Genomic DNA, 25,563 nt, shown 5'->3' on the forward strand with positions numbered 1-25,563 from the left:
CATCAAGAGCATCTCTTCCCCCTTATTCAAAGACAGTATTTAAGGACCCTAAACAGAAAAAGCATGTTCTTTAGATTGATCCTGTATGTGCTTAGCTAAAGCATTAGTTAGAATGCTTTGTTGGATATCCGAATATTGTTCAGGAGTTCTGTATTTTAAATGGTGATTTGTCTTCCCAACATAAAAATATTACGTTTCATACATGTAGCTAAATACCAGGTGTTTAGTTACACAAGTTGGAAAATCGGAAAATGCTGCATTTCTTCTTTCATATTGGCTGTACAAAATTCTTAGTAGTCAGCATGTTGCTCTTGATACAGAAATGGCAGCAGTTGTTTTAGGTAATGAGTTTAGTGTTTAAATGTTGGCTATTTAAATTGTTTTAATACATCTGATGAAACATTTATGCAAAAGCATGTGTGTGCTTCTAAATAAATTTTGGTCTTTACAAGTAATAATCTGTGGTGGAGAACCACATCATTTTTTTCTGTGTAATACAGGTCTTGTTTTACCAAATCCTAATTTGGCTGCTTGAACACTTTGTCTTACTATTTTTTTTTATAATAATCCAAGATCACAGATAACTCTTAAAACAAAGACTTGGACAACAGAAAGTGGAAAGAATGTGTTAAACATAGGAAGACTAACTGAATCCTGAAGAGATAATGAGATTTTTTGGCAGTATTATGAAAGTGTATATGGAACAGATGAGTGGGGAAATCATAAAGAAATACAGTTGGAAGCATTTTTGGAAAATTTAGATATGCAGAGCTTGGCAAAATAGAAACTCGGCAATTAGGATAAATGAAATAAAAATATTTGTATAATTAAACTGCATGAAAATTATGAAGAATGGATGGACTTTCTGTATACTTATTTATTTTATTTATTTTATTTTATTTTATTTTACATTTGTTGACCGGGCTAGTCTAGCTGGATACATTTCCATTTTCAGTAGAGGCCCGGGGAGAAAAGCTCCACATAAATTTTAACAAACGTTACAATAAACAAGCAAATGGACAAATCATCATAGATGAAAAGACAAATAAAAAAAAATATAGTACCCAATAACAGATATATACATAAAGAGAATCACATTTCTAAGAATAACATTAATTAGCTGAAATAACATCAAGAACAAGGCACAAAACAGAGAGAAAAAATGATTTATAATATTATATAGAACTAATCTTAGTGACAGAAGGAGAAAGAGAAGCACTAAAGTAGGAGAGGAGGAAGGGAAAGTTGAGAGAGATTAGCATAGAGGAAAGAAGAAACAAAATACTCTAAAAGGAGGTAGACTGAAGCAGATACAGTAAAGAGAGAGGGAAAGTAAAGTAGTAGGAAAGTGCAGAGTAGTAGGAAAGCGCAGAGGAGGTAAAAGATTTGTCAGGTTTTGAACAGGAACAGAGCCAGTGGCTTTGGAAGTAATCTTTGATTTTATGTTTAAAGAGAGGCAGAGATGTGGTAAGTGTTATGTCGCTAGGAAGCAGATTCCAGTTCCTTCCTACAGTATTATTGAATAGAGTCTCACCGGCAGAATTATAAGTCTTTGTTATAGTAGCCATAAGTTTACTGGATGAGCGAAGGGAGTTTAGGTTGTTATAAGGGATTAAAAGTTTAGAAAGAATAGGGGTTTTGTTTGGTTGGTATAAAATTTTATGGGCAATAGTGAGTTGAGGGATTAACAGAAGGTTTTGTAGTTCAAGCCAGCCTAGAAGTTTCAGGTTATTACAGTGATGAGTTCTAAAAGGGTTACTAGTGGCAAAACGGGCAATGTTGTTGTAGCAAGTAGCCAGTTTGTTAAGGTTGGCTTTCTTAAGGTTAGTAAAAATTGGTGAGGCATAAAGAAGAGTTGACAAAAGATGGGAGTGGGCAATCTTGGCTCTGGATGATGATGTTAGGAAAGGTTTAATTCTATATAGGCTTCCTATTTTTCTATTGACTGTTTTAATGGTGTTGTTGATATGCTGGTCAAAGGAGAGGTTGTTATCAATTGTTATTCCTAATAATTTTGTTGTTGGATCAGGAGCAATGAGAGTGGCATTATTTGAGGAGATGGTGAAGTCCAAGGGGGTGGACCTAGTGCTAGGAGAGAAAAGGAGAAGTTTAGCTTTTTGGCATTGAGGAGGAGGTTGCGTCTGGTGAACCAAGTTTCTACAGTGTTGAAGACATTTTGAGTAATAGATGAAAGTTCATTAGGAGATGAAGCAGAGCAGATAAGGGTGGAGTCATCTGCATATTGAATGCAGGTAGATTGAGGGATTGCTAAGTGAAGATCATTGATGAACAGGGAGAAGAGAAGAGGTCCTAGAATGGAGCCCTGAGGTACACCGATGGAAACGGGTGTGAGTAAGGAAATTTGGTTTTCCCAATGAACTGCTTGCTGTCTATTGCCAAGGTAGGATGTAAACCAGTTAATGGCAAGATTATCAAAGGAGAGGGATGTAAGAGTGTTAATTAAAATGGAGTGGTTGACCATATCAAAAGCTTTAGAGAGGTCAATGAAGAGAGCAGAAGAGAGAAGGTTGTCGTTGCGGTTCCTATTGATAGTATCTACAAATGATAGGAGAGCAGTGGTAGTACTGTGATGTGGTCTGAAACCGTGTTGACAGTTTGCTATTATGTTGTTTTGAGAGAGATGCTGTAAAAGTTGTTTGTGAATACATTTTTCCATTATTTTTGCTAAGGGAGAAAGGAGAGCAATTGGTCTATAGTTTGAGTACTCAATGGAGTTTCCACCTTTATGTAAAGGGATAATATGGGATATTTTCCAGATGTCTGGGATGGTTCCCTCTTGGATTGTCCTGTTTATAAGTATAGATACTGGATATGCAATTTCTTTGGCAGCTTTTTGGAGAAAAAGTGAAGGGAGCTTGTCAGCAGAAGGGGTACAAGGCTTCAGTTTGTGAATAAGTCTAGAGATGAAAGATGTAGGAATAGGTTGTATTTTAAAGTTATTTGAAGGGTGTCTTTGGTTTATAGGTGGGCTGGAGTTATTAGTGCTAAGTTGTTTAGCTAGTGATAGAATAGTGTCAGTAAAAAAAGAGTTGAAAGCATTTGCAGTGAGGTAGGGAGCATCTGGGTCGGCATTGAGAGGGGTGGGAGTTTTGGATGTTCCTGGGGAGAGGAGTCTATTTATAGATGACCAAAACTGTTTGGGGTTGTTATGATGAGTTTGTTGAAGTTTGCAGTAGAAGGTTTTTTTGTCAGTAATTATTGCTTTTTTAGTCGAGTTTCTAAGTTGGCGGAAATGAAGAAGGTCAAGGGAATTTCTATGGTTTCTCCATTTGGCCCAGACTTTATTTCTGGAGAGAATTAGCTTTTTAGTTTCTTTAGAGAGCCATGGGGCAATATTGGGTTTCATTCTGATGGTGCGTTCAGGAGCATGTTTGTTGAGAATGGATAAAAAAGTGGTATTAAAGTATGATACTGCATTTTCAAGGGGAAGAGATTTTAGGGGGCTCCAGTTGCATTTGCTGAGTTCATTTTGAAATAGGTCTATATTAAAATTTTTAGTAGAGCGTATTTTTTGAATGTTAGGGGGGTTTGGGAAATCAGTTCTTTCTCTAGTAATAAAGGTTAAAGCATGATCACTTATATCATCAGGCAGGGTTCCTGCTTTGTAGGCGTGTTTGATTTTGTTTATGAGTATCCAGTCTAAAATACTCTCTTTATTGTTAGGCTTGTTGATTATAGTGGTTGAAGTAATAGTCTGGGTGAAACCATATAGGTTCATATGAGGGGAAGGATTATCTGCATTGATAGTGTTCCAGTCAACATTGATGTCACCTAGAATTATAGTTTCTTGGGGGTAAGTAGTAGATACCCAGCTGAGAAAGGGTTCTAGTATGGGTATATTGTTTCCTGGTGGTAAGTAGATGCAGATAATGTAAAGGGATTTCTTGGTGTTTATTTGGAGTTTTGTTATGATGGCTTCTACTTTGCAATCTGGGGTAGGATAAGCTGGAGGAGTAGAGATATTAAGCTGATTCTTAAAAAGAATTGCTACTCCACCACCTTTACGTTTTGGTCGGTCAAGTCTTATTATGCTATATCCTTGGGGTGTGATCTCAGTGTCTTTTGTTTCTGGTTTGAGCCAGGTCTCTGAGAGGCACAGAATGTCAAACGAATGAATATCTAGGAGGGCATGTAATTGAGCTATTTTGTTATTTATACTATGAATGTTTAGGTGTCCTATAAGGAGGGAGTCATTGATTTTAGGTGAATTAGTTTTGGGAGAGGGATAAGCTGGACCAGGATTAGGGTGGATGTCTCCATCTTGTAATGTAAGAAAATTAGGTTTAGTTATTAAATGGTTCTTTAGAAAGATTTGTAGTATTAGTTTCTTATTGGTAGGATAGACATACTTAAGGTGGGAGAGTCTGTGGTATTTAGATAAGAGATAGTTGGGGTTAAAGGTAATGTTGGAGTGTAAAATGGGAGAAGTATTTGTAAGGGTTGATGTGTGTTTGTTGGGGTAGATGGAATGGGCAGAAAGAGGGTTTTCAAAGAAGGTAAGAAGGTATGCAGAGAACAGGATGGTAAGGAGTGGAATTGTAAGTGTGGGCATAGTAGGGAAGTTGGGAGGCATAATTAGAGAGTATTATAGTAGGAGTTAAGGAAGGTACTAGAAGTGGCTAAGATAGGAGAAATGATATAAAGCCTAATAGGAGAGGGAAGAGTGAAAGAGGGCCAGTAAGAGGTAGTAAGAGGGTGTAAAAGGGTAGTGTAAGAGAAAAATAAAAAATAAAAATGAAGTAGATGACAAGTATAGAGCTGTGAGGTCAGATATAAGGGAGGGATTTTGGAAGGAATGAGGTATGAGGGGAGGTGGTGGTAAGGGGTGTGGTTAACAGAGGAGCGGGATAAAGCAGGGTAAGATATTGGAAGAAAGAAGTAGGGGGTGTGTTCAGAGAGGTATAAGAGTAGGACCCCTGGGGGTGGGTGGGAATTGGGGGTAGGGAGGGGAGCGGAGTGAGCCCGCAGGGCGAACGGAGCGGGAAGAAACAGCTGAAGGAGAGATGGGAAAGGAGGCAATCAAAAATGCAGGTAAGTAAGGTGAGAGAGGTATATAGTGAGAGAAAGAAGGTAAAGTAGAGACCAGTGTTCAGGGAGAAGATAAAGCACAGACAGGTAAAAATCAGTATGTGAACATACAGTGAAAATAGAGGAGGAGCAGGTCTAAGTTAACAAGGAAAGTAGGCAACTTACAGGGAATAGAGCAAAGCAGAGAGATAGGGGACAGACGGAGAGTGAGGCTAGGATAGAGGTGAAAAGGAATAGGAAGACAGAGTACTGTTGTAAACAGATGTAAGGGCTAGTTGGAGCCAAAAGGGAACAGCATACGAAACAACAGAAACAGAGGGGAGGGAGCTACCTGTAAGATAGCGCAGATAAAAAGAGAAAGAAACAGAGAAATATAGAATAAGACCAAGAGGGGTGTGAGGGAGAAGAGAAAATAATTAAAAAGTAGGAGAGTAGAGCATACGAAGGGTGGGAGAGGGGGGGGCTAAGAAGGGCAGGTACTGGCTGCTAGAGACTCACGCATAGGCAAACTATAAGACCCTTATAGGAATACCAGAACAGGAGCCTAATTTGCAAACAAATCTATGCCCAGAACCTACTTTCTTTACTTTTCTTTCTTTTGTAGAGGGTACAGTATAGGACAGGCAGTTTCAATCAATCACAAGAGGGTTGGCAGGTTCTTCCGGCACCAGGAGGATTTACAAGAAGACTGGAAACAGTATAGTTCAGCTGGTAATTTCTTTACTTTTCTTTCTTTTTCTTTCCTTGGTAGAGGGTACAGTATAGGACAGGCAGTTTCAATCAATCGCAAGAGGGTTGGCAGGTTCTTCCGGCACCAGGAGGATTTACAAGAAGACTGGAAACAGTATAGTTCAGCTGGTAATTTCTTTACTTTTCTTTCTTTTTCTTTCCTTGGTAGAGGGTACAGTATAGGACAGGCAGTTTCAATCAATCACAAGAGGGTTGGCAGGTTCTTCCGGCACCAGGAGGATTTACAAGAAGACTGGAAACAGTATAGTTCAGCTGGTAATTTCTTTACTTTTCTTTCTTTTTCTTTCCTTGGTAGAGGGTACAGTATAGGACAGGCAGTTTCAATCAATCACAAGAGGGTTGAAATTAGGAGGAAATAGATTATTACAACACTAAAATGCACTGTTTTCTGATGTTATGAAGGGGAGGGAAATACCTGCATTGTGGAATAATGCAGTGGTAACAGTATTACTGAAGGAGGACAGTTCACTGTCCACCATATAGATCAATTTCAATCCTAAAGCTTGATTACAAAGTATTTGTATTAGCTAAGAGAACAGCAGAAACTGTAATAAAGCTGATATATATATATATATATGTAGAAACACCAAGGCGAAAAACCCAAGTAATGTAGAGAAAACCAAGCCCAGATGGAAGGAACACAAGATCCAATGTCACAACACAGTAATCCAAAAAATACGGCACAATATAATGTAGTCAAGCAAATGCAGAAATAGAATCACAACTCTGAGAGCTCAAATAGTGGTAACCAAGTAAATATAATATCAGACAAGTCCATTTAATAGATAAGTGAGCGCTTTCGCGGGCCGACACACCCGCTTCATCAGACAAAATAAAAATAAAAATGCACGCCATACATTAATTCAAATGCTCTAAATAAGATCATGACACCCAATCGTTTGTAAGCTGTCAAATGCGTAATTTCCTGTAGTTGCGTATAAACCTGCACAGCACCTCATAAGAATAACATCATTTAGCTTCAAGAAACATTTCAACAATCTAAAATGCATTTAGAATATATAAAAATTTGCGCAAAGTGCAGAGTACCACTGCGGATAAAATTTATCTATTTACACTTCCGAATTCATAACCATTGCTTCTGTAGTAGAACTTACTAGCACCTGCTTATTGTCTTTAAAAATGCATTCATAGTAACAATCAGCTCCAAACATAAAAAATTGCATTTGAATACTACATTTGTCGTTTATAATATAATTAATAAAATTAATAAATTACCTGCTAGTATATAATCCTCAGATCTCATAATCCAAATATGCATAAAACTTCTAGCAAAACTAATGCCCTACGTTCATTCCTGTGTGCTGGGCGTTGAACGTCATAGCGCCTCCACTCTTTAGTACGCATGTCTAAACCAAGCAATACAATAGGGTAAAAGTAAACATAAGCATACAATCCCCAACATAACGGCTGATGATTAGACTAACAATGAAACTAACGATAAAAATAATTTACTTTAATTCACAATTTAAACTGCCTAAGATAACATTAAGGGCATAACATGGGTACATAACATGACAAAGGGACTATAAAATGACCTACTATACTGACACGACCTGAGCTAGAACTAGATCTGAATGAACTAGTTCTGCATAAATATTACAACTAAATCTAAGATACGTTGGTGCACTGAAGTGAAAGAAAAAACTATAACTGCATTGTATTCTGTGAGTAAACTAATATATATATCAAAGTCTAAAATATGTGAATAAAGATAATACAGTGCATATAGTGAATGCATGATTAAACCTCAGTGCACTGGAATATATGCAAGAATAAGGAAATATACAAAATGTGATATCTATATACGCCTCTTTTTAAGGTGTGGTCTAATGGAGACAGTATCATTCAGGCCCCTTTCCCTGTGTGCACCTAACCTCAGGATCCATTGGAGTTCCATCTCCTCAGTGTGTGTTACTATGTCTCCCATTCGAATAGAGGGGGAAACCAAAGTGTTGCAGTGTGCTACATACACAATGTTACGGCTCAGGGTTCGGGTCCTCCCAGTGGAGGCAGTGACAATGGTAGGACAGTCAAGTGCGGCAGTTGTGCCCAATGTTGTTACATAGATGAGTCACACTACTTTAAACATCCAGATAGTGGTAGGCTATGGACAATCAGGGCTGAGGCAAATTGCCTGAGCCGTAACATAGTATATGTAGCACACTGCAACACTTGTTTCAGATATTATGTGGGCAAATCTAATCGTTCGCTCAGGGAGCGAATCAGAGACCATTACTACTGTGTGAATAGAAATGACAAAAGCAGTGCTCTTGCCAAGCACATACTAGAGAAAGGCCAGGAACATAAGTTTTTATTTCAGGTCCTTCATGTGGTCTCCCCTTCTATTCGAATGGGAGACATAGTAACACACACTGAGGAGATGGAACTCCAATGGATCCTGAGGTTAGGTGCACACAGGGAAAGGGGCCTGAATGATACTGTCTCCATTAGACCACACCTTAAAAAGAGGCGTATATAGATATCACATTTTGTATATTTCCTTATTCTTGCATATATTCCAGTGCACTGAGGTTTAATCATGCATTCACTATATGCACTGTATTATCTTTATTCACATATTTTAGACTTTGATATATATATTAGTTTACTCACAGAATACAATGCAGTTATAGTTTTTTCTTTCACTTCAGTGCACCAACGTATCTTAGATTTAGTTGTAATATTTATGCAGAACTAGTTCATTCAGATCTAGTTCTAGCTCAGGTCTTGTTAGTATAGTACGTCATTCTATAGTTCCTTTGTCATGTTATGTACTCATGTTATGCCTTAATGTTATCTTAGGCAGTTTAAATTGTGAATTAAAGTAAATTATTTTTATCGTTAGTTTCATTGTTAGTCTAATCATCAGCCGTTATGTTGGGGATTGTGGCGTTTATGTTTACTTCTACTCTACTGTATTGTCTGGTATAGACATGCGCACTAAAGAGGGGAGGCGCTATGACGTCCAACGCCTAGCACACAGAAATGAACGCAGGGCATTAGTTTTGCTAGAAGTTTTATGCATATTTGGATTACAAGATCTGAGAGTTTAAGGATTATACATGAGTAGGTAATTTATCATTTATACTATAAACGACAAATGTAGCATTTAAATGCAATTTTGTATGTTTTGAGTGGATTGTCACTATGAATGTATTTTTAAAGACAACAAGCAGGCGCTAGTAAGTTCTACTACAAAAGCAATGGTTATGAGTTCGTAAGTGTAAATAGACGAATTTTACTCGTAGTGGAATTCTGCATTTTGTATATATTTTTATATATTTTTAAATGCATTTTAGATTGTTGAAATGTTTCTTGAAGCTGAATGATGTTATTCTTATGATGTGCTGGGCAGGTCTATACGCAACTACAGGAAGTTGCGCATTTGATAGCTCACAAACGATTGGGTGTCATGATTTTATTTAGAGTATTTGAATTAATGTATTTTATGCATTTTTATTCTGTCTGATGAAGCGGGTGTGTCGGCCCGCGAAAGCGCTCACTTATTTAATAAATGGACTTGTTTGATATTACATTTACTTGGTTACCACTATTTGAGCTCTCAGAGTTGTGATTCTATTTCTGCATTTGCGTGGCTATATTATATTGTGCCGTATTTTTTGGATTACTGTGTTGTGACATTGGATTTCGTGTTCCTTCCATTTGGGCTTGGTTTTCTCTCTCTCTCTCTATATATATATATATATATATATATATATATATATATATATATATATATATATAGATATATGTGTGTGTGTGTATCGGTGTAGCTTTGACGAAGAAAGACAAACATTTGTTAGCATTTATAGGGCAATGATGAGTCAGAGGAAGTTATAGTATTAAAAAAACAATTATTGATTAGTCTAGGTGTAGAGAGAAACATTTTATAGGGTTTTCTGGGAATTTATGAGCAGGACAGTGACCTTGTTGACATTATCAAGTAGTATAAAAAAAGACTGTATGAGCAGTCATGCTAAGATACAGGTGTAAGGGTTTCTTTCTGACATGTTGAGTCTGAATAGAGGGACTAAGTAGGGATGTCCCCTTATATTTCCTATATATTTGGAGTATATAATTGGTCTGGCAAAATGATTAGTTGTGTTTACTGATGATATTATTTTGTATTTGACAAATACTAAACATGACATTAGTGTGCTGTGATACCTTTTAAGATAACAGTTTCAATTATTTTCAGAATATAAAGTAAATGAAGATAAGTGTTAGCTGTAAATTATATACCTACAAACAACACAGTTCATCAGAACAATATTTATGAGGACTTGAATGGATTAAGTATTTAGGCATATGATTCTGTTGTGGTAGCTAAAGGTGTATGGGAAAAGACCATCCAGTTAATTACTGAAAGCACAAGTCATTCAAAATTAATGGCCATGAATATGGACAGTAAGATACATGCAGTAAAAATGTTTTCAGTCCCTTTGGTCCTGTACATATGCAAGACAAACGTTTGTTTTTTTTATCCCGAGGAAAAGTTGTAGATGACATTAAGTAGAGATGGAGTTTATTTGGGAAGGAAATAGGGCAAGAGTAGAGTAGGATAACTTGATTATTCTTATAGATATGTGTATAAAAATATATAAAAACAATCAGAGGAGTATAGAGAAAAGTGGACGAAGATGGTGGTGAAACAAAATGGATGTACAAAAGAAGTAGATTTAAGAGATTTGGAACCAAGTTTTCAATGAGAATTGAAATAATTAAATAGAATATTGTTGGTAGAAAATGTTATGAAAAATAAAACAGGGAGTAAGTGGAGAAAGGAGATTTTGCCAGTAGGAATACTTACAACTTAGTGTATAGAAAATAGGCAAGAGATAGCAAGAAGTAACTGGAGAAGACTAACAAAGGGACCAGACTATTGCAAGCAAATAAGTTGAAAAGGAAAATGATAGAGTGGAATAAAACTGAACTGGTGTTTGAACTGCAGGGCGATAAATTGCTTTCTGTTTCAAGAATGGGTGGCAGAATATAGACATTAAGAGGTGTATTGAGTGAAAGACAGCCCTGGTAAAGCTCTTACTAAAAGTAATTACAAAAAGAAGCTATTAAGGAAAGGAAAATTAGTAAGGCATTTAAGATATTACATGATAAGTGTAAGAACCAATTGGAGGATATTAGACGATGCTGGGAAGGAAGATTAGAACAAGAAATTACAAATGAATGGAGGAAGACTTTAGCAAGGTCGCTAGGTGTACATCAAGCTCCAGAAGATTGAAAATATTTAAATGTAAATGTTTACACAGGTCCGTTTATACTGTGAGCTGACTTCAGAGAATTTTCCTCAAGTGGAGATCATATGCTAGAGATGTGAAGGGCGTGGGAGAGGAAATGGAGAACACAATTTTGGGACACTATGGAGTTAATAGAGTTTAAAGACTCTTGGCACAATGCCTTGTCACAGTTGTTGGGGGGATATATTACATTAAAAAAGAGGCTATGTAGAGTTGGTGTTTTAAGTTTAGAATTGCCAAGACAGAGTAAGGTCTTTATTGAGTTTAATGTTACTAGCATCCAAAAAGCAGTCATGCAAAACTGGAAATCAAAGATTAAACCAAATGTAAATGAGGTATTGACAACTGAAAAGGAAATTAATTAGAGAGGAGATCATTAAAAATGAAGTAAATCTCATTAAAAATAAAATGTGCTTTTGGGGGCAGTATATACAAAATTGTCATGCAGATGAGTAAAAGAAGTAGGTTGGTAGGAAATGAACAGTTTATGGGTTTGTTGTAATTTATACGTTTAAAGATCATTTATTTATTATTATTTATTTTACATTTGTTAACCGAGGGTGTCTGACTGAGCCAAAAAGGCCCTTTTTCAGCAGAGGCCCGGGGAGAAAAACTCCACTTACAGACACATTTAGTTATTTAGACATGATCAGTATACACACAAATTACAAGAGGCATGTTTTTACAGTGGTATGTGGCACATAAACAGTTACAGTGGAGAGAACAAACAAAAAAATATTAATTTTAAAAATAAAGGTAATTAATAGATTTGTGGTGTACAGCTGAAATTTGGAACATAGGTAGAATACATACATAGTACACAGGTACAGTACATACATTGTAGATTAGCCAGTGTTTGTGAGTAAGATTGAAAACTATTATCAAGTGCTCTAGATTTATATGTATATGTTATCTGCTTTCACTAGCCTGGGGAGCAGTCATGGCACTGCCAACTTTGCTTGATATGTTGCTTGATGAGGTCTTTAAAGGAGGCTTTGGATGATGTGTTTTGAATGCTAGTAGGGACAGAGCTCCATTTTTTAGCCACTGAACTACTATATAGTGCATCTTCAAAGCTATTGTAGCTGTTGGTGACTTCTAGTAGTAGTTTGCTTGATGATCTAAGAGGCCTTTTGGCTGAGTGATGTTGTACTAGGTTTTTGAGGGCAGGACACTTATTGGGGAGGTAATATATAGAATGACAGAGGCAGAGGTGATTGTAGGATAGGAGGTTGGGCAGTTCAAGCCAGTAGAGCTGTCTCAAAGCAGTACAGTGACGAGTTGTATATGAGCAATTTGCAGCAAAGCGGGCAATTTTGTTATAGCAGGTTTCCATTTTGCTTAGTACCATTTTGTTGAGATTAGTCAGAATGGGAGATGCATAGAGTAGGGTGGATAGAAGTTGGGAGCAAGCAATGGCTGATCTTGTGCTGTTGGTAAGAAGTGGTTTGATATGGTAGAGTGACCCCAGTTTGGCATGTACTTTTTTAATAGTTAAGTTGAGATGACTATCAAATTTTAGGTGGTGGTTATTCCTAATAGCTTAGCCTGTGCCACTGGAGCAATTGGAGTAGCATTTGTGGAGTAGATAGTGAATTGACTGTTAGTGTTTTTGTTAGAACTGGTTATAATCATAAGCTGAGTTTTCTTTGGATTGAGGATAAGTTGGGCTTTGGTAAGGTAGTTTTCATTTGTGAAGACTGTGAATAGTAGTCGTCCTAAGATAGAACCCTGTGGGACTCCTATAGTTATGGACAGCTGAGGAGAGAGAGAATTTTCCCATTTCACAGCTTGGTACCTGTCAGTTAAGTAGCTTTGGAACTAGGTAAGAGTGGAATTTGATAGATGATATTGGTTTAGTTTGTTTAGCAGGATTTGGTGTGAGACTGTCAAATGCTTTGGACATATCCAAAAAAAAGAGTTGACACTTGTAGGCCTTCATTTTTGAGACAGTTTGCTGTGTCTGTGAAGCAGAGGAGGGCTGTAGTGGTACTATGGGCAGGTCTGAAACCATGCTGAGTAGGTGACAGGATATTGCTGTCTAAGAGATAGTTTAGCATCTAGGTATGGATGCATTTTTCTAGGATTTTGGCCAGGGGGGAGAATAAAGCAATGGGTCTGTAGTTATTAAGTTCAGTGGAGGGTCCCGCCTTTATGTATGGGTGTAACATAGGATATTTTCCAGAGTTTGGGCACATAGTTTTCAACAATTGATCTGTTTATGAGAGTGGAGACTGGGATAGCAATAGCATCTACTGTAAGTTTCAAGAAATAGCTGGGGAGTAGGTTGGCTGCTATTGATGTTTTTAGTTTGGAGAGCATGCTTTTGATTGAAGTGGTGGAAACTGTTTTGAGGGTAAAGCTTGTAGTAGTGTTATTTGTGTTGGGGGGATAGTGAGGGAGGAACTCTCCTGTGATACTAAGGATAGAATTGAGTTCGCAAAGTGGGAGTTGAATTGTGTTTCGATGGGAACTTTAGTATCAGCGGTGGTTGGTTTGGGGGTTGCCTTTTGGATGGATTTTATTAGCTGGTTTACATTTTTCCAAAATTTTTGTGGGTTGTGTTGGTATTTAGTTTGTAATGTTGTGTAGTATGATATTTTGTCCAGCCTAATGCATTTTTTTGCACGGTTGCGCAGTTCTTGGTACTTAATTAGGCTTTGTGTTTCTTTGTTTTTTTTTATAGTAAAGCTAGGCAGTGTCACTGGACTTGATGATTTGTTTGGTTTCTTTACTGAGCCAGGGGTTTGTAGAGGTTCTAACCTTGATTTTGCGCAATGGAGCAACAGAGTCTAGGTGTTGTAGAAATGTTTTGTTGAAATTTGCTACAGCCTGGTCAAGTGGGAGGGTTTTTAGGGGGGTCCAGTCTCATACATACTAAAGTGATGTGCAGGCATGTTAAATATCATTAATTTAAGTTTTTGATATGTTTTATATATGAAACTATCTCTCTGTAAATAGTAATTGGTTTTCATGGTTGTTGAAAATTATATTTTATGTACATCTTTTAACATCATACTAACTTTTGGCCTAGGTTGGGACTGAGCCTCCACTGAGAGTCATCAGCTTGCATCTAGACAAGATGTAACTTTGTCCAAATGAAAAAACAGAAAATAAAGCAAGGGCTAAGCCCCCTGCACCCTCCATGGAGTGGGCAAGCCCCCAGTCCCCTGAACTTAAATATATACCAATTCCATGGTTGCAGGAACATGAAGGGAGAAATCTCCCAAAGGGAAAGAATCAGTGCCAGTATAATGACTTGGTGTATACTGGCAGTGATCTACTATGAAGAAAACAGTGATAAGGGGGTACAAGTTTCACCAAGATGTACTCAACCAGATGGCACTTTGTCCTGTTTAATCTTGACAAAGTATAGGAAAGCCTATGGCTGAAAAAGGTCTTTGGGCTGGCCCAGCCATCTCATAAACAAATCAAATAAACTAAATATAGGTGAAAAAAAGTAGCTAGGTATCGGAGACCAATCCCCACATGAGTGAGTGAGATTTCAGCAGGTATGTGTGCAATACAAGGGGTAGTACTGGGGTAAATTTTCTGTTTCCCATCCATAGATCTAAGTTGCACTTAAAAATAGACAGGGGAGTCTCTTCCATAGCAGCAGTATCCTATGCAAAATATACCTGTCCCTCCAAACATTTCTGTTGATGTTGCAGAATATCATCCCTAGACCAAGTATTTCTGATGCCATTTGAATTGCTGATGTGCAGTAAATCCATCAGTAATGTGTCGGAGAATGCCTTCTATGCCAGACACAGGCCACCTCTTAGCAAGTCTGTAGGATACCGAGTATAGTGACAGGGCTTTGAGTTGGTACTTGTAGGACATGTTGTTTAGGCCTTGTATCCTTTTAGTAAGGTATCTCTGTGGCTGTTCCAGTTGTTGCATGTGTCTGCAGATGCATGCCAAAAAGGGCATTATATTCAGTGATTGCCCTAATGAGGGCTGAGTAAAGGGGGCAATAACATCCCTAGATCTAGACACAGTCCACTTGTTTATAAGCTGTGCAGTATAGAAGGACTTTCTTACAACAGTAGACACATGTTGGTCAAAAGTTAGGTCATTGTACACATAAGTTCCCAAATCCCGAACAACTCAGTCAAATCTTAGGGGTGTATTGTCAGTGTAGTAGTTTCCTACTATAATGCATTTTTTGGTATTTAGTTGCAGACCATGATTTGACACCAGTTATTTATTTGAGACAAACCTTTCTGCAAGATGGCTAAGTCATTTGGGTATTCACTGACTGCTCCCAGCTTACAGTCATCTGCAAACTTAGTTAGCCAGAGCCCTTTGGTACTGGCTTTTATTTCAGAAACTAGATGCCAAACAGGAGAGGTCCCAGCACAGAACCTTGGGGAACTGCACTGGTGAATGGTCTCTCTGTGGAGGTAACTTCCCCCTATTTTGACTATCTGCATCCTATCTGTGTGAGCCAGTTGACAATCCAGCAGGTGACACAGGTTTATTCCCACTTTATTTAGCTTTTCTAATATGTCTGAGTGGAGAATTGTGTCAAAAACTTTGGCCAGGTCGAGGTATGCAATGTGTCCCAGTTTACCTTCATCCATTGCTTTGGTGACCTTTTCAAAAAAATCCACCAGGTTGAATAAGCATGATCTGCCCTTGACAAATCAAAACTGAGAAAGGTCTAGTGTTTGGACATTATGTATGCCCTGATTGATTAATTCCTTAATAAGTCTTTCCATGGCTTTGCATATTAAGCAAGTCATGCCTGTGGGTCTCTAATTGCCTGGGTCTGTGGAAGGTCCTCCCTTATGCAGGGAAATGACTTTAGCCATTCTCCATTCGCTTTGTACAAAACCTGTATGGAGGCAAAGACTAAACAGTGTTGTTAGGGGTGTGGCTAAATCGTGCTTCATTTCTATCTAAGATGCATTCAGGCATATTGTCAGGACCCATTGATGCATTATTTGTAGCTTTTGATAACACTTTTAGGACTTGGTCTTGTGGGATAACTGCAGATGAGTCGGTTTCAGGTATATCTTGAGGGACAGACAGAGGAGGAGCAAGGGGTAAAGTTAGAGATAAATTTTTCAGCCAGTAGGTTAGCTAGGTCTTCAGTTTCAGTGTAGGTAACATTGCTCACAATCGTATGCTTTAAAAATCAGTATGCTAGACAACTATAGACATGCAGCATAGCTGAGAGACATGTTCAGGTAACAGCATAATTAGAACAGGTTTGTAAGTGAATAACTTAATCATAGTCAAAGCTTCATTTATGTTCTCAGTTTTAAAACACCAGGTTGGCTGGGAAAATCATTTGGAACCAGATGCCTTTTTTTTCTTTGTACTTAAAATTGACACAAGGAAAAAAAAATTCTGTCCTTATCTTTCATTCTTGAGAATTTCAGCCATAAATGTCATCTTCTGTCCATTTCAGGAAAGTCATGCATTTTCTTAGTAGCAGTAGATAAGTAGATAAAAATGAAAAGTGACGTTTTCCACCCAAAGTACTGGCATGGACATGGATAAAGATGGTAGCTCTAGAGTGGTTTTGGATTCTCTGTCCTCTCTAAAATTTGTTAAACTTGTAAAAAGTGCAGACTGCAACCATAAAGCCAGATAAGGATTGGAAATCTAATTGGGTCAGTTGTGCAAACTGAGAACAAGTCACTATATTAGTCTTTTGTTACTAGTGTTTTGGGTGTAAGCAGATAAGCATTTAGTATGAGAATATGCACAGTGGTGAATCTTGATAAGTTTTTGCATTGCTGATGATTACGACAGGTATATGTTTGATATATTTTTGATGATTAAAGGTTGTAAAAGCATTTTGGCAGGGCAGCATGTACCTGAATTTATGGGAGGACGTGGTCATCTTCAGTAGGTCTGGATAGGTGTATAATCTTGTGGTAACTGAGTGACATGGCTTTCCCAACTGTACAGAAGGGGGGAATGTAAGAAATAGGGTGCACCAAGAAACGTGGAGCTTAGAGGTTAGACTTCTTAGTGTCCTGGGTAGGATGATTATTTTTCCAAGGGATGATTTTGCATTGCTAAGTAATACTGCATGATAGTATGCATTGAGGATTTAAAAATATATTTAGCATAGGATATACTTGATAGTTTGTTCATTGGATGTTAGACTGTTTATTAAGAGCCATTTAAAAAAATACAAAGTATAACTTCATTATCATATTGTTATATTATTAGTATGATGTTAAGTTTAATTTGATCAATGTGTCTAGAGTATTTAGTGTGATGTGAGGGTGAGGTCACAAGGTAATCTTACTATGACAACAATAATTTAGTATGTTTCATAGGATCCAGTGCTAGATTGTTGCAGATAAGAGGAATGATGAGACTGAGAGGAGTGAAAAGGATGCTGGATGTCATTGTTTTCAGATGTTAATGGTACAGGCATAGCTGTGTGTGTGCTTGGCCAGTGGGAGTTTGTGTAAAATGTAGCATAAGTCATGCTTTGACAGGATTGAACTCTGTTGCTTATAATATTGTATATGCATAGTATGGATTGATTTAAGCTTATTGAAGTTATAAGTAAGCTGTGTGGATATGTTTTTTCTTGTGGTTGACCTGAATGGAGCTGTTTGGAGACAATGACTTACTTTTAACAGTAGCCATGGTGATTAAGGACTATAAAAGTAAAGAATGAGAAAATGGAGCTCGTCAAGGTGAATGATTTCTAAGAATGTATTGGATAAATAAAAAGAAATAGATAAAAGAAATATTGCTGATGACAGTGGGTTAACAGAAGTAAAAATAGTTCTAATTTTACAGCTTCATCTTGATGTATTTGGGAGAAAGTCAAGTGATCTGTATTTACTATCTACAAGATGGGAAAAAGATATGCATTGTTTTGTTAATTCTTTGATTTGTTTAGAAGTATGAGTTTATAAAATTGCATCAATGGCTTATATTGTGAAATTTTGTATTGTCACTGCTTGATGACATTAGTTTGGGGTAGGCTTCATTAAGGATGTGTAGCTTGATTAACACTGAAAGCACTCTTTATGGTAAAATCACATGCAAATAAATATGATGGTGCAGCAGTCATTCCTATCTTCTGCATTGATGTTTAGCTTCAAATTTTAGTATAGGACTGGACTGTATATATATATATATATATATATATATATATATATATATATATATATATATATATATATATATATGTGTGTGTGTGTGTATATATGTATATATATATATATATATATATATATATTTTTTTTTTTTTTGGATCTGTGTTAGATTATCAAAGTTCCAAAACTTCAAAATTCATATGGCCGATATATGGATCTGTGTTAGATTATCGAAGTTCCAAAACTTCAAAATTCATATGGCCAAGACCATATGATCGTAATTTCAAAACTTCAAACATTATAATAAATAAATTCTATTTTTGATGTTTTTGCAGGGAGCAAGCCCCCCTGTTCCCCCCACACCCCCTTCTAAATAAATATACCAACTCTGAGATCACACTACATTGCGGAAAAGGGTAAATTTCCCATTCCACGCTGTATCGTGACCTCCATTCAAAATGTTTGAAGTTTCAAAACTTCAATCATATGGCCCCGACCATATGAATTTTGAAGTTTTGAAACTTCAGTAATCTGATAGGGATCCATATAAATATATGGTGTGTTTGTGTGTGTGTGTGTGTGTGTATATGTATGTGTGTATATATATATATATATATATATATATATATATGTGTGTGTGTATATATATATATATATATATATATATGTGTGTGTGTGTGTGTGTGTGTGTGTATATATATATGGGTCTACTGTAAAAGACCGAAAATCCACTTGTTCGAAAACGAATAGTGGATCCTCGGTTACATGAAAGTGCACTTCCGCAAAGTACGGTTCAACGAACCATTAAAGAACACAGGTGCCAAAGCACACTACAGTGTGGAAAGGGAATTTACGTGTTTCCCCACTGTAGTGCGATCATAGAGTTGGTATATTTAATTGGGGGGAGTGGGGGGCAAAGGGGGGCTTGTCCCCCTGCAAAAACAATGTTTCTCTGTTCTTTATCTGTTCGTTGAACCGATGTTTGCGGAAGTGCACTTTCGCGTAACCACGGGGCTACTGTTTATTTTCGAAAAAGTGAGTTTTTGATCATATACAGTAGACCCATTTATATATTTATATATATATATATATATATATATATATATATATATATACATATATATATATATATATATACACATACACACACACACACACACACAGATGATGCTAATTATTGTTAAGCTATAGAGTTTTTTGTTTTTTTTTTAAATGTACGAGACAATGCAACTATAGTGGAATTTGAGTGGTTCATGCTTGTCTAAATTGACAGTTCCACTGTAAAGTTTATTTGCAGCTGCTGTAGTACTGACTTACCCTTTTGCCTTTCACCACCTTTATCCCTTCCATTTTTCTAGATCGGAACATTCCAGCAGAGGGTGCGCCTCCAGGGTCAGGCAGAGGTACAAAAAGATACTCCCAGGATACACCTCCATATGGTGCTTCTTTGTCCCCCAAAGTACCAAAGAATGACAGGTACCCTTCTGAAGGTAAGCAGACTTTCAGTAACTGGAGCTTGTGTGTATGTGTGCGCACACATCTCTGTTCATGCACACGTTAGCACATTTATATTTGTGTATGTATTGCTGTTTTCCTTTTATAGATATCTGGTATCCACATATGCAGCTAATGCTTGGTTATTCAAACTTTTTTTTGCCTTTTTTATCCCTTTTATTTCTGAACTTCAGCACTTCAGTAAAGACTTATACTAGGGAAGCTGAAAAGAAAACTGCTAGTGTGTAAAATACACAGGCGTATCAAATGAGCTGAAGAGATGATTTGACATGTATGGGGGATCACTGTGCCAACAGCAGTTACTTGTAGTTGTACATCTTCATGTAGGCTCAAAGTAATCCATGATAAGTAGTTCTTGCCTGTCAGTAAATGTTTTGAAAAGATCTTAGTGCAGATAGTCTGTATCCCTTTCCTTCTGTTTCAGCTGATTGCTTTAAATAACTAGTGATCATCCTTTAATCATTTCAAGGTGGTCTTAGGTGGAATGAACTGTGCATCCTCTTAATATAGAATTAGCCACTAGGAAGACTACCTTTTCCAATAGACTGTGGTACTCTAGGAAAGCATATGATGATAAAAGGTCACCCACATGCACACTTTGGTATGTTTCAGAAACAGAATTCCAGTATAAAGTTGGTAGACTCTCTCTAATTTTTTTCCAAGATTTCTTGGAAGAGATCAGTTGTGGAACTCAGTCATAATGGAAGGTTGAACAAGAGAAACTTGCAATATGGAGACAGAAGTTGCTTTGCTTGCCTTATCTGAATAGGCAGATCTTGAGCAAAGGAAATTTTATTATTATTCCAGAGAACTAGAGGACAAAAAAGAAAATGTGATTTCATTTTTGAAGATGAAAAACCTGAGGAAAGGATTCCAGGGGAAAGAAGGCAGAGACAGCCAGTACTACAGAAGAAACCAAAGTCAGATGATTTAAGGTTGAGTGTGCTACTCGCAAGGGGCCTGGAGACAATGAAAATCTTGTCAGCTTTCTTGCCCTGCATTACCCTCTGTGACTACGCCTGGCTGGACGCCTAGACCTAAACTAAAATAAAACAAGCTCTGCTGCCTCATCCCCTTTATGGGAATTGAACCAAGTTTCTCCTAGAAGAAACTAAGGAAGTATGTGCAACTGCTGCTAATCCTTTGTACTACTATAGTTATCTAAAGCCTTGCTAGGTGTTTCAGTGCGCTCCCTTGCCAGGAAAGCCAGCAGCCAAACTCTTCTTAATTCTGTATCTCCCATACTTGCCCCTCTTCTAGCTCCCTGATTTACACTAGCTCCCTTCTCTCCTCAATACAATCCAGTCCAGGGATTGCCCTGGTGGAGCCACAGGTGCACTTCAGCATGTGTCCACTAGATGGCATCCTATCCCCACTATTTTTGACTTCCCACTTCTTCACTTACTTTCTTGTATTCTGTTTAAGTTCTAACTTCTCTATTTTTTCTCTTTTTCTTAAACTTCATAGTCCACTCTATCCTACTAAATCCCTGTCCCCCTGTACTTACCTTCTGCAATCAACACTCCACTGATAGGTTCTCATTCTTATCCTGCCTTCCTTGGCTCTACCCGCTCCGTAGGTTCTAGTTCTTATCCTGCCTTCCTTAGCTCTACCCTCTCCGTTCGCCCTGCGGGCTCACTCCACTCCCCTACCCTGCCCACATATCCCACACACCCCCAGCACCTCTACATTTATTCCTTCATAACCACACCCACTACCCTATCTGACCAATTAGTTTCCATTACTCTGGCAACACCCACTCCCTTATCCCGCCCATATCAACCATCACTCAACTGATCTAGAATACCCTACCTAGCCAATTAGTCTCCATTACTCTGTCAATACCCACTCCCTAATCCCACCCATATCAACCATCACTCAGCTCTCCACTCCCTTACTAATATTAGAGACTTACCTGCTCCTCTGTACATACAACACTGTTGCACCTATAAATAACTCGGCAACAACATACCAACTCTTAACAGCCCTATTTCATCATGCTTTCAAAACCCTCATCCATCTCCATTCTACTGCTACTTCTCCTCAACATATCCTGTGTTTACTACCTCACCCAGCCCATTAATACCAACCACTCACAATCCTTCCATGTAACCAACCATCTTACCTCACCTCTTTTATACTCACACACCCCAATATCTCTCCATCTATATCCTATAAAAAAATCTACTCTTTCCATATAAACGTATTACCCCTCATAAACATTCTACCCCTTAGTAACTAACAAATCCTTCATAATCATAATTAAGCCCAATCTATATTCTAAACAGTCCAGTTACTTCTCCAATCTAATCCTATATCTAATTACCATTCTATTATCAGGAGATATTCATCCTAACCCTGCCCCCCCATCTCATCCACTATAGACAAGTCCATACTACTTACCTCTTTAAACTCCCAAAGTATAGTTAACAAAATCCCAAACCTCCATGCCTGGCTTATACATAATAAACCTGACATCCTATCCATCTCTGAAACTTGGTTAAAACCCCATATAAAAGACTCTGAAATAACATCACCCAACTATTCTATCATTAGAAAAGACAGATCCCACAAAAAAGGGGGAGGAGTAGCTCTCCTATACTCATCCTTCTTGTCAGTTACTCCCTACTGCCCTTTTCTGATGGAGGGGATGGCAACTTGTGAAATGTAAGAACGTATTAGAGTATCCAAATAACAAGCGAAGCTGCAAAAAGACCAAACCTGCAGAAAAAGGCAGCAAGCAAGCAGGAAACAGCCACGGGGAGTATGCCAAGATCACTATAAGGCACAAAACCACTGAAAGCAACACAATTCCAAGTCCAAAGACGAACTGCACGAAGAAAATTTATTAATTAAAACGTATTAGAGTATGTGGGTTTTCGATGGATGGTAGAACTAAATTGCCTATTGTTATTGTGTTTACTAAGGTGGATGTCCAAAAAGTTAACCTCATTTTGGCCTACTTGGTATGTAAATTCTAAGAATGAAGTAAATGAAGTCATTTCAGTTATAAACCCATTAATCATGTCCACCAGCCCCTTCCACAAGAAGAACATGTCATCCTGGTACCTTGTGTACCAGGCCACATGTTCTTTGTATGGTGTACAATTAAATAGGAAGGACCTTTCCCAATAGGCCAAGACACTGTTAGCAAAACTGCTCCCACAAGGGGAGCCCATTGCAATACCACTCTCTTGGAGGAACAATTTGTCTGAAAAAAATATATAATTATTATCCAGTATTATTTCAAGGAGAACTTCTATCAAATTAATTTGCTGATGTTCCATCCCTCTTATGTGAAGGAACTCTCTAACCCATTCGATTCCTGTTCGGTGTGGAATGGAGGTATAGAGGTCCTTGATGTCAACTGTAAGGAAAATGTGATGTTCATTAAACTCTAGTGCATTAATGGTTTCCAAAAAATGCCAAGAATCTCGACATACTTGTGTCTCTGACTTAACAAATGGTTTCAACTTGCAGTCAACAAACTTGGCACAAGCATATGTCACAGACCCCCTGCCGTCCACAATAGGTCTAAAGGGTGGACTATTAAGATCCTTATGTATTTTAGGGGCACCAAACAATGTTGGAACTACTGGGGCTGGCATGGTCAAAAAATGGTATGTATTCACATCAATGCTCCCTTCAAGAAAAAGGTAGCTCAGCATGCTATTAATTTTATTATATGCCCCATTTAGCTCATTCTAGCTTGCACTAACATATACATCACTATTTAATAAACTCAACATTCTTGTTTCATAGACCTGTTGGTCCATAAACACCAGCCCACCTCCTTTATCGGGTTTCATAACCCTCACGTTACATACATTAAGCAGTTTGAGAATATCTTGTTCATTAACAATGATGTTTCTATTTCTGTTATATTTAGCTACACTACAATTAAGTGCATGCCTAATTTCCATTTCACAAATTTTCTCAAACATAGCCAATGACGCTTGGAGGGGCGGGTTGAACAGACTTGAAACTCTTAAACTGTTGGTAAGTCCAGAGTTTTGTCCCAGTTCACAAGTCAGATTGAGTTTACGAACAAACATTTTCAAGTCTATAACAGTTCTGACTACATCAGCTCTGTGGTCCAGAACAAAAGTCAGCCCTTTGGCAAACAAATTGGCCATTTCCTCATCAACTTACAATGAGCTAAAATTAAAGATATGGAAGTCTCCTTCTGTATTCACTAAAACTTTGGGTAGGCACTGGACTACCTCCTCCTTCTGTTTTGGTGCCTCCTTTGTTGGGCTTGTTTCTTGTTGTGCTGTTTGTTGCTGGCCGGTGTGGGTACTCCGAAAACCCTGCTGAAAATTGTCTCCAATTTGATTGTTCATATTGTTCTGAGCAATAGAGCCCCCCCCCTTCCAAACTTGGTTGTCACCTTGGGCCATTCTGCTGTTGATAATTATGAATGCGCAGACTTCGGCGTACTTCTGTTGTTTGGAGAATGATTTTATCATCCTCATTTTCCATGTCAGTGTCTCCACTCGAAGTACTTGGGCCAGGTGGCCGCTTTTGGACCACCATGGCATCAGGCACTAACGGTGGTGGGGGTAAGCAGTTGCTTTAGCATAAGCATTCACATCCCTGTTAATCTTTTTTCTTTTAATGTCAATGCTTTCATTAATAGTAGCATCAATGCTGGTAAAAATTCTGGAATACTCCTATCTGTAACGCTCAAAATCAGAAGCATTCTTTATAGTCTGTTCCAGCAATTCCAAATCCACTTTGAGAGTGGATATCTGTGTAAGATAATGTTTTATCATTGCATCTAAAAACTCTAGGCCCTGGCGATTGAATGGTGCTGTCAGTTCAAGATGAAATGTTGATTTATTTATTAAGCCGCTAGGGTAACGCCACTGGTGTAACCCTTTCGGCACAATATTCTTATTAACACATTCTTGCAGATATGACACTTCGAGTTGGTATTTTCTACATTTAAATAGTTTTGCATCAAACTCGTTCAAGTGTCCGACCATGGAGTTGCTATTATTAGATACTTCATTAGTAACTCCGGAGATGTCATTATTAGAAAAAAAGTTGTTATTGAGGTACATACCCATGGAAGGGATGTCACTAGATAATGATGTAGTCCTTGGTTGTAAAACCAACGGTTGAATGCCTGTAGCCAAGTAAACAGGACCTCCATTGTTGTTAACCATCGCTCAAGATTGTGCAGATCTCACTGCTGGTGTCACCGATAGAAGCTGCGGTTGCCCAGCCGGAATTGACGACATAGATGTTACCTCCTGGTGATGTCCTTCAAGGATGCATCTGCAGTCCTTTTAAATGGATTGTCCTGTCGTCAGGCAGCCCTTCGGTCGGCCGGATTCCAAAGTCTGGGTCTGGCCTCGGCTGGTGTCGCACTTCACCCGACGTCATAGCTGCAGTTCTTCGGGTATAAAGGCATCAGCCGACGCCATTTTCCTCAGTCTTTCTTGCCGCGTGGCGCCCGAAGCAGAAGCTGTTCGCAAGTGCCGGTCGGTCAGATCCAGAGATTACTACTACCGAATACTACTTCGAAGACTTCTAAAAAGCTAAGTACCCCGTTGGGGACTCTTTCTTGCCTCAGCCGATGTCAGAAAAAGTGAATAACTGTTTAACTTGTGGGAAACAAATACCTCATAAAGATTTCCACTCTTACTGCTTACCTTGTTTAGGCCCAGACCACGACGTAGCAGCTTGTTTAGCCTGTGCTTCTTTCAACCGATGAACGCTTAGATGTCGGTCGGAGTTTGCTGAACAGTTTTTCGGCTCAGATTTTGCGTACATAATGCCGTCGGATCCTCCGACTACTCAAATTGTTAAGAAACGCAAAGAAAAGGATCGACACTCGCAGTCCGCGGTTTCGGCCGAAACCACGGTTAAGCAAACCGCGAGTGTCT

At 38.1% G+C, this 25,563-nt stretch overlaps 1 protein-coding gene across 3 annotated transcripts in view; it reads left to right on the forward strand.

Moving 5' to 3' along the window:
- SCMH1 (Scm polycomb group protein homolog 1) overlaps window positions 1-25,563 on the forward strand; it is a 1,495,203-nt gene that overhangs the window by 1,173,049 nt on the left and 296,591 nt on the right. For all 3 annotated transcript variants that reach the window (XM_044062427.1, XM_044062428.1, XM_044062429.1), the window contains one exon: window positions 19,513-19,644. In XM_044062427.1, coding sequence (XP_043918362.1) covers window positions 19,513-19,644 — 132 coding nt within the window. The remainder of the gene's footprint in view (window positions 1-19,512; window positions 19,645-25,563) is intronic.

Source organism: Protopterus annectens, chromosome 2.part1 (genome assembly GCF_019279795.1).
Source record: "Protopterus annectens isolate FY-2018-M chromosome 2.part1, PAN1.0, whole genome shotgun sequence".
Lineage (NCBI taxonomy): Eukaryota > Metazoa > Chordata > Ceratodontiformes > Protopteridae > Protopterus > Protopterus annectens.